Genomic DNA, 18,732 nt, shown 5'->3' with positions numbered 1-18,732 from the left:
AGAAGTACGTGGCTCTGGTTAAGAGATTAAGCATTTTATTTTATTCCAGGCAGTTCGAGAGAGGAGCATCAAGCATAAAAACCATGGGTTGGATCCAGAGGTGTCTTTCCACACAGGCTGCCTCTCCCTTCCAGCTAGAATGTTGAGCAAGGGAAGTGAAAGTATATCCCAAGAGCACCTTTGGATATGTTCTCTTGGTGGGAGTTTGCACAACCGTTTGTGAAACCTGGGCAAGCAGGAACATGAAAACTGCCACCAAACCTGCTCATTAGGGAACGGAGTGAACTCTTATGTAAGCATTTGCAGAACTGTCCTGGCAGGTCTCTTTCTGCTGCCCACAGTTCTTTGGATCCAAGTGTGTGTGGGGGAAAAAAAATCAGAAGAACAAGGGTCAGGATAAATTAGCATTGGCTTGTGGTTCAGACAAAACCTGACATTCAATCCCAAAGTGAACTGAGTGCTTAGCTAGCTGCTTAAATCCTATTAATGTCAGAAGCACAATTCAGCATCTGACCAATTGAGCTAGAACATGTGAAGTGTTTATTATTTATTATTATTTATTTAAAATATTTATACCCCGCCCCTCCAGTGCGCTACTGCTCGGGGCGGCTCATAACAATAAGATAGACACAGATACAATAAAAGTACTAAAATAAACTAATGTTTTTTTTTAAAGTCAGATTAAAAACCGCAATTATTCAGTTCAAATTAAAACTGAAAATTATAACAAGCTAAAGAACCTACCAGATAGAACAAAATAATAATGGAGCATTAAAAAGCCTCCTTAAAAAGGTGTTTATACTGTATTTACCTGAATCCAAGACTAGGTTTCTCTCAAGTTCTTTGATGCTATTATACACTGGGGTGGGGTGGGAGTCATCTTAAATTCAGAGTCCTCTTCCTTACCTGTGTTTTTAAAGGGAATCATCTTAAATTCAGAGTTGCCTTCTATTTGAGGAACGTCATCAACCCAACAGCCTTCTAAAGACGACCAGTATGATTATCTCAAAACTGCAATGTTGGGGTGTGGGTGCGCAGGAGGCCTGTGATTATCTTTTGGTAGAATACAGGAAGGGTTGACCATTGCCTTCTCCTTTCAGCATCTTCCCATGGGCCTTAAGTCTTTCTTCTCTCCTCCCCTCAGAGGAAGATGGCCCCTGGCCATTCTGTGGTGGCAGTTGGGGGAGGGAGGAGGGCCACTTCAGCTGGGGACATGGGAGCTGGATGGTTGGACAATGCTCAGGACACACCAATCAAAGCAATGGTTAAAAGGACCATACAAGCAAATCTTCCCCCTATCTGCAGTAGCTGCTTGTCCTATCAAGGGACAGCCTGCAATCAGCGCGGCTCTCAGGCGGAGTTGGGGAGAGAGAAGCAACCCAAAAGCTGGGACGTGAAGGCAGCAGACCCTCCCTCGGTGCCCCCTTGGCCTGTTAGGATGAGCTGCGACCATCAAGCGTCCTGGGTTTTGCTACTTGCTGCCTCTGCTGATTCTCATCCCTCCTCGATAGGGAATGTAAGACTTGCATAAAATGTGCATGGAAACGTCTTGGATGGGAATCCTCTGGGTTTTGCCATCCACGCTGACATTTATGGCTAGTCCTCCCACTCAATGCTGGAATCAGCTCCGGCTGCTTGACCTGAGACAGAAACGTTTTGCACAAGGCCGATGAGAAGAGGCTTGCATCTGCATTCGCTCAAACTGCGGCTGCTTCCAGAGGGCACATCCAAAAAAACCCACCCGCCATGCAAAAGTGGACCCTAAAGGAACCCTTAGCAAGGCAAACGATACGAAACTAGAATCAGTCTATGTTTTCCCTCCTCTCACGCAGCCACCATTGCGCAGGCGCAAAAGGATTTATGCCTCTCTATCCCTCGCGCTCGTTGGCTGGTCGCTAGCGCCACTGCTTTAGAATGAACGGTCAGAGCCGCCATGTTTGTTGAGGGCAAAGCCTGGGAGAGCCGCGTGCGCACGCACGGCACACGCGAATGGCCTCCGTCCGCAGGTCGAACTGCAACTCTGAAGCGAGGAAACACGCACGTCGTCGGAAGCTGACACCGGCGTCTCCCGTGGCTAGAAAGCTCTCAACATGCCTCCTCGCCCTCCGGGCACACCAAAGCAGCCGCTGCCCGTTGTGTCCCGGTGCCATGCCGCACGTTAAAGTATACACAGCCCACGGAAACGAAATCCCCCCCCCCCAAAAAAAAACACGTCTGCTCAGTGCCGCCGCCTGGCGGACTTCCCTGCCGCGCCGGAGGCGGGGGAAGCTCAGCTAGGACAAGAAAGCTGCGCTGAGGCGGAACGATGGTGTCGCGGTCTCGTTTCCGGGCGGCTGAGAAAAGAGAACGGAAGCGGGCGGAAGGGAAGCGGGCAATGGGGGAGCGGTTTTGCAAAGGGCCGGAAGGTGGGAGGTGCCATGGGGAGAAGCCCTCTGGGGTGACAGAAGAACCATAGAAGGGTTCTTGGTGGTGGGGCTTGCCTACAGGAATCCCCAGACGTTGACTACAACTCCCATAATCCCCAAGCAGAAGCCGTTGCAGCAGGGAATTCTGGGAGTTGTAGTGCAATCAATCAACCAATCCATCCTTTATTACGGTCATCGACCAGCAGGACACAGCAGACAATAAATAAAACAAAGCGATTGGTTTATACATGGCATTACATTAAAACAATACATTTTACAAGCTGCTAAGCAACATTTTGCAACGTTTAAAGAAATTAAATCATTCTGGGCGGACGGTCAATATTAAAGGTAAACTAGATCTGGGTGGCCTGGACAATTTTACTTGAGAGGGGGTAATAAAACAAGTTTGGATATCCTTATGAAAGAGTATAGGAGGATGTAAGCAGGTGTTTCAATTGCACCTGTAGCACAGGGGCAAAGCTGAGCTATGTACGGTATTTTCTTGTACTTCTAATACGGCCGCAGGAAAGGCATTAAAATGGGCAAGGGACAAAGGTCTTATAAATTTTGACACCGTTATCTGATTCAAGTAGCTCGCTGGCCTTAAAGTAGGAAATTGGTTGCTCAGGAATACATCTCTTGGAAGGCAAACTTGATTTGTTTGACCTTCCAAATCTATCACCTGTTGTCTTAAGTGCCCTCTTAGCTTGCTCAAAACCCATCTTTGTAAGAACTTCCTTTATTTTTTATTTCTTTAGTGATTATCTTTATTTAGCAGGGGAAGAGCAACTGGCCCTATCCACCCCCAGCACAGCATCCCTCCAGTGACTGTCGCTGGTGTCTATCTTATATTTCTTTTTGGATTGTGAGCCCTTTGGGGACAGGGATCCATCTTTCTTATTTGTTTGTTTGTTGTTTCTCAATGTAAACTGCTTTGGAAACATTTGTTGAAAACTGCTTTGGAGACATCTGTTGCAAAGCGGTATATATGTGTTGTTGTTTGTTGTTTTTCTTGTTGTAAGAAATCTTACGATTTCTGAAAGCAGAAATGGGGTGGGGAGCAGGCGAGGGACAAACGCATGGGGCGGTGAGTGGGTTGTTGGCTCCCTGCCCAAAATGTGTCCAGCTGCACATCACAACAAGCCCGGGATCTGCTGGGCTCCCCAGCAGCAGAGGTGCACCTAGGTCGTTTCGGAGCCTGGACCTAAAGGCCTTTGGAGGCCCCACTGCCCTGCCAATTAAGCATCATCATGCTTGGCTTCTTCTCTTGGAAGAGGACGACCAGCAGCAAGGTGGATGGACTCGATTAGGACAGCCATGAATGCTCCACTGTGAGACCTGAAAGGTGAAGCTGAAGACAGATCATCCTGGAAAGAATCTGTCGATGTGGTCACTAAGAGTTGACACTGACTTGACAGCACTTAATCAATCAATCAACCAATCAATCAATCAGGCCAACATCTGCAGGAGCCCCAAAGTTGGAAACAAATGGATCATAGTACAAATCCGTCCAGAATTTTCACTCGAGGCACAAATGAGCAGGCTCAGACTATCTTACTTCGGACACATTATGCAAAGATCCAGCTCCCTTGAGAAGTCCATCATGCTGGGGAAGGTGGAAGGAAAGAGAAGAAGAGGACGACCAGCAGCAAGGTGGATGGACTCGATGATGACAGCCATGAATGCACCACTGAGAGACCTTCAAGGCCAAGCTGAAGACAGATCATCCTGGTGAGAATCTAGCTATGTGGTCGCTGAGAGTCGACACCGACTTGACGGCACTTAATCAATCAATCAATCAATCAATCAAGGCTTGGCTGGGTGTCCACACCACCCAGGCCAGACTAAGGAGGCTTTGGGGGCCCTCGGGGTCTGTGGCGAGCCCCCCTGCCCAGCCGTTCCCCCCAGCAGCGAGCGACAAGCAACCCCTGCAAGGAAGAGGCGCCTCCTCCTTCTCGGCGGCGTGTCCGAGGAGAGCCCCCCTGCCCGCCTGGCCAAGCGGCGGCTTCCCCCCCCAGCGCGGCTCGGAGGCGAGCGAGCAGGCGGGGCGTCTGCGCCGCCGCTCCGCTTGGCGTGTCTGCTGGGCGGCCGCAGGCACAGGCCGGCTGCGGGAAGGAGGAGCTCGGCAGAGAGCCGCCGCCGGAGGCGCCCCGGGCGGGCAGGAGGCGCGCCCGGAGACCGACGCTCGCGGGGTGAGCAGCGCGCCGGGCCGGGCGGGGAGGGAGGAGCCCCCCATCACCCGCTGCGCCTTCTCGCAGGGGGCTCTTGGCAGCGGCAGCTTCGAGCCGGGAGGGAGGCAGGCAGGGAAGGAAGGAAGAAGCAGCTCCCACCGGGAGGGGGGGCGGTCAGGGAGCGACTCAGGTCCTGGACCCCAGGGAGGATGGAATCTGGGGGTCGAGCCTGGGCTTCTTCGGGGAGCGTGTGTGGGGAGCCCCCCCGGAGGGCGCCCCCGCTCAGGAAAGGATGCGACCCAGTGCAGGCGCGCGGGCAGAAGGCGCGGGCTGGCGCGGAGTGGGATGGGGCGGCTGGGGGGGTTTGTGGAATGTAGACGCCGCTGTCTTTCCTGGGAAGAACCTCACCCCCAGCGCTTTACACGGTCGAGGCATTAATCGATGCTCTAAGCGGCGAAGAGAGGCAGAGAGAGGCGCTGCTGGGCTCTCCGGGGCTGCCGTGGAGACCGGAGTAGTCGCCTCTCTGCTCCGGGTACCCCTGTAGCGGTGGTGGCTCGGAAGGGAGGCAGAGGAACTCTGCACATGCTCGCAAGGAACTGCTGGTGCTGTGACTCCTCTGGTTCCAGGGCTTTGTAGCTGGTGCATTCGGAGCTGGACCCTGTGGTGGGCTCCTCCTTGCACGGATCACACTGTGTGTGTGTGTGTGTGTGTGTGTTGGATTGTGACTTGGATCTGTTTGCATGGGGTTGGGTGTTCGCAAAGTCTGTTTCTCGTCGCATTTTTGTTTGGAGAGAGTTTGCAGAGTGAGAACTAGTCACAAGTCCCTGGGAAAGGGTGGCGACTACTTTTCATTCAATACCAGGCATTGGAGGTGTATGCCGGAAGGCTGAGAGTACATAGAACAACAACAAACAACAAATATTTATATACTGCTTTTCAACAAAAGTTTCCAAAGTGGTTTACACAGAGATATAATAAATAAATATCCCCAAAGGTCTCACAATCTTAAAAACATAGGAAGCTGCCTTATACTGATTTAGGCCATTGGTCTGTCTAGCTCAGTATTGTCTACACAGACTGGCAGCGGCTTCTTCAAGGTTGCAGGCAGGAGTCTCTCTCTGCCCTGTCTTAGAGATGCTGCCAGGGAGGGAACGTGGATTTGGAACCTTCTGCTCTTCCCAGAGCGACCCCATCCCCTAAGGGGAATCTTTTACAGTGCTCACACCTGTAGTCTCCCCTTCAAATGCAAACCGGAGCAGACCCTGCTTAGCAAAGGGGACAATGCACGCTTGCTACCACAAGCCCAGCTCTCCTCCAGCTGTTCTTGGACTACAGCTCCCATTATCCCCAGCCACAGTGGCCAATAGTTAAGCAAGGGTTTTCAAACTTGGCAGCATGTTGTGGCAGGGGATGATGGGAGTTGTAGTCTGACACCCAGGAAGTGCTCACACCTGTAGTCTCCCATTCAAATGCAAACCAGAGCAGGCCCTGCTTAGCAAAGGGGACTATGCATGCGTGCTACCACAAGACCAAGCTCTCCTTCAGAGAGTGTTCAGATCAGACGTGGAGGTTCAGCATTCTAAAATAGTCCTGAAGTGCCATTTGCCTGTGGAGCATGTAGTCACGATGTTCTCAACGGAGATTTGGCCAAGGTCCACAGTGGCTTGGCCGAACGAGCCTGTGGGGCATCCAAGGAGGCAATGCGGGTTGCTTCTCTCTCTCTCTCCCACTCTGCCTGTAGTCGGACAGGTAGGTAGTAGCAGAGCTGCACAGCTCTACCCGGTGAATGGCCGCCTGAAGGCAGTGCGTCTCTTGAGGCAGGGCAGGAAGGAGAGGAGCAACCCGAGCGCCCTCCTTGGGCGTCCGCCCCCCCCCCCCCCGGCTCATTGAGATGAGCTGCTGCTGGCAGAGGTGCAGCCTGCCGCCTTGCCCCGTGCCCCAGGTGGGGGCCAGCCCCCTTAAAAAAGCCAACACTTTGCAAGTTCAGAAAGTGCAGAGGGGGAGAGAAGGTGGCCAGTAGCTGCTTTTGCCAGCTTTGCCAGCAGCACTAGGAGAGGCGCTCCTCTCAAAGGCCGGATCACTCCCAAAGAGCTGCTCCAGTGAAGACGGGAGGGGGTGTTTTGCCACCCTGCTGCCACCCCAGGAATTGGCCGCCTGGGGCATCTGCCTCTTATTAAAGGGCCGTCCCTCCCCAGAGCTACCCATCTAGGGCCAAATACTGCCAGTTTAGAGGACATGGAGGGATGAAATAGGACTTGCGGCGGACGGGGTGGGGGTGAGCCTTGGCCCTCCGTCCCTGCGTCCCAAAGTGGCCTCTGGGAGTCCAGTTGCTGGCCAGAGCTTTAGAAAGCAGAGGCTCTTTCTCCGGAGTCGCCCCAGCTTAGAAGAGGACCAGACAGTACAGGGCATGTTGGAACGCAAAGTGCTTTCCTTAAGAGCCTGAAATCTCTTGTCCGGGGGTGGGGAGAGACACACACACACACACACACACACACACACACACACACACCCCATTGGATTTAATCTTTGAGGCAGGCAGTGCTAATGCAGGCAGGGATGTCAGTGCTCAAGATGTCAAAAGGCTCCATCTGTCTATTTTAAGAATGAGAGGCGGGGGTGGGGAGGATTAGTGAGGCAGCCACTTACCCGAGCGTGAGGCCAGATGCCTTCTAATTCCCCCCCCCCACACACACACACCGCTTTCTCTCTCTCGTACATGCATTTGATTGCCCCGGGGGGAGGTTGCTTTCATTTATAAGCAGAAATCAACCTGATGCACAGATTGCTAATGGCTAATCCTTAGCATTCTGTCAGCGGCCAATTCAACACCAGCTTCCTCCATTTCCTCGTCTTATCCATTGCATAGGTTCTTGGGGCCCCAGATGTCATTGGACTACAACTCCCATCATCCCCAGCCATTATGGCTGGGGATGATGGGAGTTGTCATCCAACAACATCTGGGTGACAGCTTCAGATGCCCATGTGGATGGTGGCCTTTTCCCCCACCATCTGATATGGAATATTATGGGGGGGGGGAGAATGCAGTTGGTGGTTCTTAAGCTGCTAGGAACATAGGAAGCTGCCATGTACTGAGTCAGACCATTGGTCCATCTCACTCAGTATTGTCTACACAGACTGGCAGCGGCTTCTCCAAGTTTGCAGCTTGGGGTCTCTCTCAGCCCTGTCTTGGAGAGGCTGCCGGGTGGGGGGAACTTGGGACCTCCTGCATGCAAACTTTCTTGGACCTGTGTGTGTGTGTGTGTGACATTGCATTTGCAGTCCTTGTGCTGATTTGTATGCATTTCCTGTGCAGATGTGCTCTGTCCATTTAGTACTGTAGACTCAGATCTCTCCTGCTCACATTGAAATTGCCGAATGTATGCCATTGTGGGGTTGAGGTGTCCTATGGCCAACAGATGCTGCAGTGAGACAGAGCCCCTGAGGCTTCTCCTGCAAGAAGGGATAATCTCCAATCCTCTGCACTACCTACTGCTGAAATCTGCTGAGCAAAAGCTGTTCACACTGGTCTCTTCCAGGTGTCGTGTGAGCCAGGGGTTCTAAACCTTCGGTCCCCAGTTTTTGTTGGACTACAACTCCCATCATCCCCAGGCATGACGGCTAAAGGCCACAACATCTGGGCACCCAAGTTTGAGAACCCCTGATGTACAATGTTGCAATTACGCAGAGCACTTAATGCCACAGAAGTTGATGCCACATGAGTCTTTCAGATGGAGCCAGACTCATTCTTTATGTTGACACTAACAATTGGAGACTCCTGATTTTTTTTTAAAGCAGCAAGTAATGCATCTGCGTGTGCCTTTCTCAGCTAAGAATCCTACTGATTTATAGAGTGTTTCAATGTACTCAGCGTGTGCTGCATACAGTATCATTGCAATTCATACGGCGTCCTTAGAGTATTGTTATCCTTACAAAAAGGGAGGAGAACTGGTCTTGGTGTAGCAAGCATGAATTGTCCCCATTGTGAAGCAGGGTCTGCCCTGGCTTGCATTTGAATGGGAGACTACATGTGTGAGCACTGTAAGATATTAATTTAATTTTATTTATTTATTTATTCGATTTCTATACCACCCTTCCAGAAATGGCTCAGGGCAGTTTACACAGAGAAATAATAAATGAATAAGATAGATCCCTGTCCCCAAAGGGCTCACAATCTAAAAAGAAACCTAAGATAGACACCAGCAACAGTTACTGGAGGTACTGTGCTGGGGGTGGATAGGGTCAGTTACTCTCCCCCGCTAAATAAAGAGAATCTCCATGTTGAAAGGTGCCTCTTTGCCAAGGTAGCAGGGGTTATTAGCAGATATTCCCCTTTTGAGATGGGTCTGTTCTGGGAAGAGCATCTGAAACTGCAGTCTAGGTCAGCCTTACAGGCCACCTTTGAAGTCTCTGTGCATGTCGCTGACATGTACAGATCTGAATTTCAACTTCCAACCCAGGTGTTCTTCTTACCGACTTCCACCCTTATCCTCAGTCAATAAACCTGGGCTTTGTCTGAGCTTGCCTCTTTCCTTCCCTGTGGCCTTGGAGGAACTGAAAGCAGCTCCTTTCAAGAGAGTCCTTGCTTCATACTGCAAGCAGAGCTGTTCTTGGACAACACTCTCTTCCCTCTCCATGCTAAGCAGCCTTTTGGAACCGCGGCACAGCCGGCCAGCTTGGAATTGACCCTCGAATTCCAGATGGCAGAAGGCAACATGTTGATAGTCCTGGGTATGCCGCGCTCGCCTTGCTTGGCTCTCCAAGCAAAGCAAGGCTTTCAGGGACAGATGTGAAGAAGCAGCCGTACCCGTCGGGAGGAGTCTGGCCGTATGTATTTCTAAGACAAACCGTATTGTGGCGGAAATGCGGTGGACTTGCAAAGCGATTTGAGCCTCTCTTTGTTTCACTCCGCTACTTACAGGAAGGTGAAGAGGCGGCTTGCCCGGTGGTTTGTAGTTGCTTAAAAAGATTTCTGCCGTCGCCTGGCTCGCTCCTGGGCTTGGACACATCCCAGGTACTCGGGGGGACTGAGGCCTGGGGGAGTCGTTCGTTTGCCCCGTCTTCAGGGAAAGAGATGGAGGGTTGAATTTTGGAGCTGGTTGGAAGAACAACCAGCCATGGTCACGGGGGTCCCAACCGGTTATTCGTTGCTTTGAGGGGAACTGGTGCAAGGTCCGCCTGGGTGCTTGCCTGTTTTCCCAGGCTCAGTGTGTGTTGGTAAATATCACAGAAAGGATGGGATTGCTGCTCAGGAGCAGAAAGTCCCAAATTCAATCCCTGGCAGCATCTCCAGGTAGGGCTGGGAAAGACTCCTGCCTGAAACCTTGGAGCACCACTACCAGTCAGTGTAGAGCGGGTGGGGGGGAACCTTGGCCCTCCAGCTGTTTTTGAACTACAACTCCCACCATCCCTAGCCACAGGCTGGGGATGATGGGAGTTGTATTTCAAAAACAGCTGGAGGGCCAAGGTGCCCCACCCCTGGTGTAGAGACAGTTTTGAGCTGACTCAGCCCTGCACAACATAAGGCCCAGGGGCCATATCTGCCCCCCCCCCCGGGAACATTTTTGATGGCCCAGGTAGCCAGCAACAGCAGGAGCCTCCAAATTTGGCATTTGTGTGGGGCTGGAACAGTCGGGTGCCTACCGACTGAGCAAGGACAGGGCTTTATTTTCTGGCCCCTATCCTTGCTTAAAATTGAGGGCCCCTGGGGGGGAAGGAAGGACCCACAACTAACTAGTAATTGCTTTAATATTTATCTTGATAATGAATTTGACTGCAATACCCCATACTCTGAAAATGCATTTCGGCTGGTTGTTTTTAGCCCACTGGGACGTTTAAGTTGTGCACCCCTGATCTGACACAGTATAAGGTAGCTTCCTATGTTCCCCGCAAGTCTCCTTGCTTTCTCTTTCCAAGAAACGGACCCTTTTTGCAGCGACTACCCCTTCAACTGGAACTGCTCACCCTTTCAGGAAGGGTGTCCACCGTGTATCAACAAAAGAGCATCGTGCCAGCCAAATAAAGCTGCGGGCAAGTCAACTCCAAAAGTGGCTGTCAATTTGGCATATCCCAGCAGTCAGTATATAGGATGTGAAAACAGGCACTGGGCCGATAAAGGAGCTATAGTTGTAGGAGAAGACACAGTCCTGAAGTCTGCAGAAAATCAGAAATGGGCGGCAGGGGTGGGGAGGGAGAAAATATACGATTTAAGGCAAATTGCTATGTTTGACAAGAAGGAATATGGCTCTCATTAGACAGAGAATTGATCCCCCAAGGCTATAATGCAAAGCCAGCGAACCCTCGGAAAACTCCCCCTCTGCCTTCATTGGATCCGGCTGTGCAATCAATAATTCTTGTTCTGTCATCCGCTCAGCAGGGAGAACAATTTTATCCTGCCACTGTATTCCAGGTTTTTTGTTTTTTTTTTTAAAGAAAAAAAAATCTGTCTCTTATTGAATTCTGCTTTTGGTAACATTTTGCAGCTGGCAGCTTTTCCCCGTTCAAATGCTGCCAGAAAAAAATTCGGATTGGAACTCAAGTTTGGAGTTTTTATACAGTATGCCAGCAAGTCATAGCCATCCTTGGGAATTACTTTTTGATGGTTCTTGAGGCTTCTGGCTTTGCAAACTTGCAAGCTGGGCTTGTGTTTGCTTGGCTTATTACGGCAAGAGTAGAGGGAGAGATTATTTATTTGTGTATTTATTACGTTTATATTCTGCTCTTTGTCCAAAGAGCCCAGAGATTGCGGTCTTGTTCCTGTTGTTGTTATATCAGGCAGAACTGACTCCAGTTTTTTGGGGGGAGAACTGGTCTTGTGGTAGCAAGCATGAATTCTCCCCTTTGCTAAGCAGGGAACACCCTGGTTTGCATTAGAATGGGAGACTACATGTTTGAGCACTGGAAGATGTTCCCCTCAAGGGATGGGGCTACTCTGGGAAGAGCATCTGCATGCTTGTGTGAAGAAGTTCCAAATTCCCTCCCTGGCACCTCCAAGATACGGCTGAGAGAGACCCCTGCCTGCAGCCTTGGAGAAGTCACTGCCAGTCTGGGTAGACAATACTGAGCTCGATGGACCAAGGGTCTGACTCAGTATATGGCAGCTTCCTATGTTCCTATGGGTGGGTTAGGGAACATGTCAGTTTTCCTCTTTGCCTCTTTTTACCTCCTTGACTTTTCTACCCACCCCCCACCCCTCCCACCGTGAGCAGGCGAGCACGTGACAGTAGATTAGGGATATGCACGGAACTGGTTCAGCATGGAACTGGTTCGGAACTGGTTCGGCAAAAGATGCAGTTCCATGCATATCCCTAATCTACTTTTCTGGAGCTCCGAACTGGTTCGAAATGTCAGTGTTTGACCATGTTCAGAGACTGGGTGTGTGTGTGTTTACTTTAAGGAATAGGGTGGGTGCCTCCTACCTGCCCATCCCTGCTCCTCCATTTCCCCCTGCCGACACTCTCCCCAAAAGTGTGGGTGTCGGACTGCAGCATCCTCCTTTCAGCCCCGTTCAGCATCGCCATGCAAATGGCCTTGCCCCATAGCCGTGGTGGAGGCCAGCCCACTTTCAAAACTGACCCTTGAAGCTGTGGGGAGTCAGGAGGAAGCAGCGTTGCCTGCAGACGCCTCTCCTATCCTTGTGCTTCTTGCAGGCTTCGCAAGGATTGTGAGGGTGTGTGTGTGCTCCTTGCAAAGGTCAGATTGGTCCCAAAGAGCTGCTCTGATTGCAGTGGGGGGGGCGGATTTTGCCACCCTCCTGCCCCCCCCATAATTTGCTGTCTGAGGCGACAGTCTCATCTTGCCTCATGAAAGCGCCGCCCTAGCTGCGGCCGCCCACAGAACGAAAGCAGATGTGGATGCTTCATTGGTGGCGGCAGCAGGTTAGGCCTTGGTGCTGAGCTGTGCCAGTCCCTGACACTTGTTGCTGACACCGGGAGTTGAACGTGGCATCAGACAAATGTGTCAGTTTGAAACAACAATGGGATTTGTGTTCCGAGGAAGAGCCATGTTCAGGCCTTCCTAGCTGGCTGAGTTTTGTTTTTACTCTGCTGTCGTGAGGGATGGGTATGCTGTCGAGGAGAGCAAGCATGAATGGTGGCAGCAAGCATGAATTGTCCCCTTTGCTAAGCAGGGTCCACCCTGGTTTGCATTAGAATGGGAGACCACATGTGTGAGCACTGTAAAATATTCCCCTTAGGAGATGAGGCCTCTCTGGGAAAAGCATCTACCTGCTTGCGTGGTCAACCCCTCCTGTATTCCTCCAAAGATAACCACAGGGCTCTGAGGGCACCAGGAGTCGAAATCGACTTGACAGCACACTTTACTTTTCGTAGAATGTAGGGGCTGAGAGAGGAGGCAGAGAGAATAACTTGTCCTTTTAATTTCAGTGGGACATCCTCGGGTAAACTTAGTCAGGCTGTCAGCCAGTGACTTTTTCATCGCCACGGGATAACGATCGGCAAGCATCTCTCTCTGCCTCCTCTCTCTCAGCCCCTGCATTAACAGCAATGATCATTTTAAACAGGACTCTTTGCAGGGTTTCTTCTTTCTGCAAATGACAGTGCATTCCCTTATTCGCCCCCGAGAAAGAACAGACAGATGGTATTTTCGGGGCTGGAGATGCTGTGGTTTCATAGTGCTGGAGAGAGACAGGAAAAGGGGGAGTGGACCCATCCATCCTCATGTGTGAAGCAGGCACAGCCTTCTTTGGACTTAGTTCAGCAGAGACTGTGGGCCTCCGATCAGGAACTTTATCTGGCTAGTAATCACATCGGCACGCTGGCTTTTGTGCCTGCACTAGTGCATAAGCAGGCTGGATTCTAGATGCTGCACCCTGTGGAAGGAAGCGTCCCTTATGTATCTATGAGGTGCTGTTAAATAGATGCATGCTATGTAAAAGGGAGAATGGCGGGGTTCTACAATTGCTTGAAGAGTAACAAGTAAGTGACCTTAATTATAACATTGCTAGTTCCTACCTGAGTCTCGCCCTCCACTGTTTTCTTTAAAAGTTAACTGGCACAAGTGGGCCCTGGAATACAGATGCAACAGTTTTACATTTTGTTTAACCTTTAAATACAGTCCCATTTGCATGTAAACAAATGGAACTATGTTTATCTATCCTCATAAATTTTAATTGGTTGTAAGCCTGCAGGCAGGCTCTTTGATTTTAAATTGGCTTTCTAGACGAGTGCCTAGTTCTTAGTTGCTCAAGAAATCATAAATACAAATTATTGTTGTCATAATAGAGGTAACTCACGGAAAGAAACTTTTCTCCTGCTATTCCAGAAGTGCCACTTTTGGTATGGTAGTAGATAATGGTTGTTAACAGCACAATCTTTTGCAAGTTTACTCAGAAGTAAGTCCCACCCTGACTGGAAATTGCCTAGAATTGCAGACTGCAATACAGTAGAGTGTTGAAATAGAACACCTTTAAGTTTGTCTTAATGTCATTTTCCAGGATTTCTTTTCTCGACGTGATTAATTTGATAAGAGAAGATGCATTCAAAGAAGTTAAGCTGTTTGTGAAATAATCTAGAGAACGCGGGTGGTTGTTGGGGAATAAGGTTTCCAATTGTGTTTAATCAGATGGATTTAAAACACTGGGTGGTGCTGAAAATGTGACTGTTCTGCAAACATTAAAAAGGAAGGTTCCTTCAAATTGTGTGTCATGCTGTAAAACACAGCCTCACTTAAAATACCCCAAATCCTCATTTTAAAATCCCATTTGCAAGTGGCAAAAAGGGGAAAAAAAGAATAGGGGGGGGGGGAAAGCAAGGTTATGTTTGTGCTCTTTTAAAATCTGTTTTAGTGCATGCTGTTGAATAAAGGTTAGCTATTGTCATAACCATCAACATATCTTAATTCCTGTTTAGTTCCTCGAGCTCTTCTTCCCTTCAGTATTGTTACTGCAGCTGTTTATGGTGACAAGGATCAAGAACATCCATTCTGTTTTCAACTCGTAAACAAAGAAGGGAATAAATTTAGTGGACTGTTTTTTTTTAAAAAAAAGATCAATGGTGGGGTAGTATTTTCACCTTTCGGGGAAGATGAACCGTGTCTTAGTGGTAGAGCTAAAGCAGATACTTTGCATGTGTGCATTCCCTGATTCCTGACATGTGTCCAGCCAGTTTTCATACCACAGATCTAAGAAATATCTCTATCTGGGACCCGGGAGAGCTGCGGTCAGAGAAAAGAGCAAACAGGTCTAGATGACTTGGGAAAAGACTGCTTTCTTCCCCCATACTGTGTGTGTGTGTGTCTGTACCTACACACAGCCTCACACAGAACAAAAAAACCCAAAGTCAACTAATGCAGGGCTTCTCAAACTTGGATCCCCGGATGTCATTGGACTACAAATCCCATCACCCTCCAATGACATCTGGGGACCCAATGACCTTGCCCTTGTGGGAGTCATCGACCCACATCTGGACAACCAGGCTTGAGAACCCCTGAACTCAAGGCATCTAGTTCTGTGTAATGGTGTAACTGATCATATGTACATCATCATTCTGTTTTAATGTTCCAGTGGCCAAGAAATATTGTTTGGAATATGGGGGACCCCAAATCCTGGGCATGCTGGAGTTATTTGGCGTAAGGGGAGACCCTGGGGAGGTCTGTACTAGGCAAGCTGTGTAGGAACATAGGCAGCTGCCATATACTGAGTCAGACCACTGGTCCATCTAGCTCAGTAGTGTCTACACAGACTGGCAGCAGCTTTTCCAAGGTTGCGGGCAGGAATCTCTCTCAGCCCGATCTTGGAGATGGTGCCAGGGAGGGAACTTGGAATATTCTGCTCTTCCCAGAGTGGCTCCATCCTCTAAGGGGAATATCTCAGCCTAACCTACCACACAGGATAAACATGACCATGTACACCAGTCTGGGCTTCTTGGAGGAAGAGTGGGATATAAATATAAACAAAATAATAAATAGTGGCAAAGGACTTTGTTCTGCGAGATTTTTATCGAGAGGCCTAAAGAGTAACACAAAACTTTTAATTGCTGGGGGTGCAGTTCTAATTATCTTTTAACTTTTAATTATCCCACTGCTGTACTGGGATGGGGGTGTAGTTTTCGGGGTGACACAGTACTCCTCATCACACACACACACTTGATTCTGTCTGTTGAGGAGTTTGGTGTAATTCCAAAGCGTGCATACTCTACACCAGCAAAAAGTTGGTCAGATTTATTTTTTTTTTTTAAAGGCAATGTGCCCTCCTCACCCCCCTTTTCTGGAAGGCAGAGGCAGTTTGTGCTAAACTACAGGGGCTCCTTTCAGGTCTCCTCCTGTCTGGCTGGAGCTCTCAGCATAACTAAATTACACAGTGTCTCACTGCAAACATGGCACCATTTAGCTGCTCAGGCTTTGCTGATCCTCCACACAAACTGCCAATTTTCAAGGACAAATATAGCATGTCGGAAGCTGCACACAATTTTGGGCATGTGGGCCTTTCAGCAGACAGAGGAATTAGACCGGCTTCTAATAATGTGCCCTCCCTGTATTTTCCTTCCCCTCCTTCCACACTTCCTAGTAGCATCACCACCTTCTACAAGCTGGCAAATGATGTCAAATGACACGTGTCACCCAAGGGCTTATTTCAGCCACCGCATGATCAAGGGTATTGGGCTGCAACTTTTCAGTAACTCCAGTTTTTAACATAGAGTTGGGAAACAACAGTTGTGCCCTGTGGTCATTGTTGCTCCATAAGATCACTCTACACGAGTGCTACCCAACCTTTTTCATCCTGAGGCATACTTAAAGGTAAAGCGTGCCGTCGAGTCGGTGTCGACTCGTGAGGACCACAGAGCCCTGTGGTTGTCTTTGGTAGAATACAGGAGGGGTTGACCATGGCCATCTCCCGCGCAGTATGAGATGATGCCTTTCAGCACCTTCCTATATCGCTGCTGGCCAATAGAGGTGTTTCCCATAGTCTGGGACACATACCAGCGGTGATTCGAACCGGCAACCTCTGGCTTGCTAGTCAAGTCATTTCCCCGCTGCGCCATTAGGTGGCTTCAAGGCATACTTATACTGGGGGGAAATAATTGGGACACACTGCTTCCCCAACATGGACACACCATGCAATCTTTTATTTTTCCTTTCTCCATCCTCTCGCCCAGCATCCAGAGCTGCTTCTAGATAGTTCAGGACCACCCCCACCACCCCTGCTCTGTGCCGCCACAACAATTTGCAATTAGCCATGCTGATGCACCAGGAAGGAGACCTCTCTCCCTGGTGCACAAGTCTGCACCGAAGGCTCTCGGCTTCTGGCACCGACTCTAAACAAGTCCGTTCCAGGGATTGATGCAAACGTGCAAAGCCTCCCGAATCGAATCAGTTTGATACTGTTGATCAGAGCTACAACTCCCATCTCCACTGCCTGTTGGCCACTGTGGCCGGGGGTGATGGGAGTTGTAGTCCAACCACAGCTGGAAGGCCATCGCTGTGCTGTAAATACAGCATCAGTTTTAGGCACCCCCCCCTTCCCCATATCTGTGACCCTTTCAGCATTCGGAGGCTGTGTGTTGTCTGTCTGCTTGGCAAGTTGGCGGAAGATCTCCTGGCCTCAGAAACCACAGTGCCTGCCTTGCACTCTAGAGGTTTAAGGGCCGCTGGCTGTTTTGGGGGCAGCAGTGGCGGTTTCTCCCTTGGTGAGGGAACAAATGTCTATGGCCAAGTGAACCTTCTGGGAATCCTCTCCGGGAGTGCCTTCCCTCTGTGGGCCTTTCAGAATCCCGTGACCGCTAAACATCTGTATTGAATCCAGTTGGACTCGAGGAGGCTGGGGAAATTCAATCTGTCGAAACGGCCTCCTCCCGCTCCCCGCTTTGAGCTATTTTTTTAACCTACCAATTGAGACATAATTGACTCTTTCCAAGGCAAGCTCAGGGCCTTTCCTGGCAATTTAAAAAACCCCAAGCATCTTTTACTGAGCTCTGTACAGTGCCTTATCCCTCAAATAATGGGTGGAAGGAATAGCCTGGGAAGGGGTGATAACTACATTGCTTTTTTGAAATTATAAAACCACAAGCTGGGTGGAAACAAACTGGTGGAAACTTCGCACAGGGAATGTTGAATGGTTGGGTTTACACTGCAGGTCACGTTTCCTTGGGGGGGGGGCAGCACTTAATTCAGTGTTAGCTGCTGCTGTGTGTCTCCCTCTTTGGGGAATGGGGCTGCAACTCCGGGGTAAAACATCTGCTTGGCATGCAAAGGCCCCAGGTTCAATCCCTGGCAGCATCTCCGGGACGGGCTGGGAAAGACTCCTCATCCTGCAACCTTGGCGAAAAGGAGGTGGAGGGAAGGCGATATTATTACGGTTTTTCACTGCTAACCCTGGGTTATGAAAACACCAGGCTCAAAATAAGGGAAAGAACTGACAAGTTGATCAGGCCTCCATTCTGGTTGGTGTCTTTTGGGGCAATTACCCTCGTCTGAAGGTCCACCTGAGAGCTCCTTGTTTAGGTTACTGTGGTTGATCCGTCATCCTCATGCTTAACATCCTGCTTGTGCATGCACCAGAAGCTGGGCGTGAGACAGTGCCAGTTAGAGGCCTGGCTGGGTCTCAGAACATAGGAATATAGGAAGCTGCCATATACTGAGTCTATCTAGCTCAGTATTGTCTTCACAGACTGGTAGCAGCTTCTCCAAGGTTGCAGGCAGGAGTATCTCTCTCAGCCCTATCTTGGAGATGCTGCCAGGGAGGGAACTTGGAACCTTCTGCTCTTCCCAGAGCGGCTCCATCCCCTGAGGGGGAATATCTTACAGTGCTCACACATGGAGTCTCCCATTCATATGCAACCAGGGTGGACCCTGCTTAGCTAAGGGGACAAGTCATGCTTGCTACCACCAGACCAGCTCTTTTGGTGATTTGGTGATTTGTGCCAAAGAGATGGTGCTCTGTAGGTGGCGGGTGGGGAAGGGAACTCTGTGAAATCGGTGCAGCCGCTCTGCAGAAATTCAAGATTGCTGGCTCAATGAGGCGTTTGTTTCCTAGCTTGGCTGCAGGGTGCCAACCTATATATTTTCACTTCTTTTGCCGAAGCTGCTTGCCATCTCTTGAGCTCTCTTTGGCTTCTCTGGCTAAGCCCGTGTAATTGTATGAAAAGCATTTCCTCCCATTACATTTTTTGGGGAAAGAAAGCCACCAGAGCAGCTGCTTTGCA

The 18,732-nt window shown here is 49.9% G+C and overlaps 1 protein-coding gene and 1 long non-coding RNA gene across 8 annotated transcripts in view; one reads left to right on the top strand and one right to left on the bottom strand.

Annotated features, from left to right (window-relative positions):
- Window positions 1-13: 13 nt before the first annotated feature.
- LOC128335646 (uncharacterized) lies at window positions 14-2,197 on the bottom strand. The gene is made up of 2 exons (XR_008311668.1): window positions 812-2,197; window positions 14-343 (listed from the first exon to the last, which is right to left on the bottom strand). It is a non-coding gene; the product is annotated as an uncharacterized LOC128335646 (long non-coding RNA).
- A 1,887-nt stretch (window positions 2,198-4,084) lies between these two features.
- Window positions 4,085-18,732, top strand: part of KIAA1210 (KIAA1210 ortholog) — a 37,004-nt gene continuing 22,356 nt past the window's right edge. For 2 of the 7 annotated variants that reach the window (XM_053274362.1, XM_053274360.1), the window contains exon 1: window positions 4,445-4,597. Coding sequence is in view for 4 of the 7 variants with exons in the window: in XM_053274365.1 (XP_053130340.1) it covers window positions 13,475-13,509 (35 nt within the window). In the remaining 3 variants the exon portion in view is untranslated. Of the gene's footprint in view, window positions 4,137-4,444; window positions 4,598-13,267; window positions 13,510-18,732 lie in introns of those variants that run through there. The other 5 variants (XM_053274359.1, XM_053274357.1, XM_053274361.1 and 2 more) reach the window with 4 other exon arrangements.

The sequence above is a fragment of the Hemicordylus capensis genome, chromosome 11, assembly GCF_027244095.1.
Source record: "Hemicordylus capensis ecotype Gifberg chromosome 11, rHemCap1.1.pri, whole genome shotgun sequence".
Lineage (NCBI taxonomy): Eukaryota > Metazoa > Chordata > Lepidosauria > Squamata > Cordylidae > Hemicordylus > Hemicordylus capensis.
Note: the sequence above shows the minus strand (reverse complement) of the source record. Positions and strands in the feature narration are given on the sequence as shown.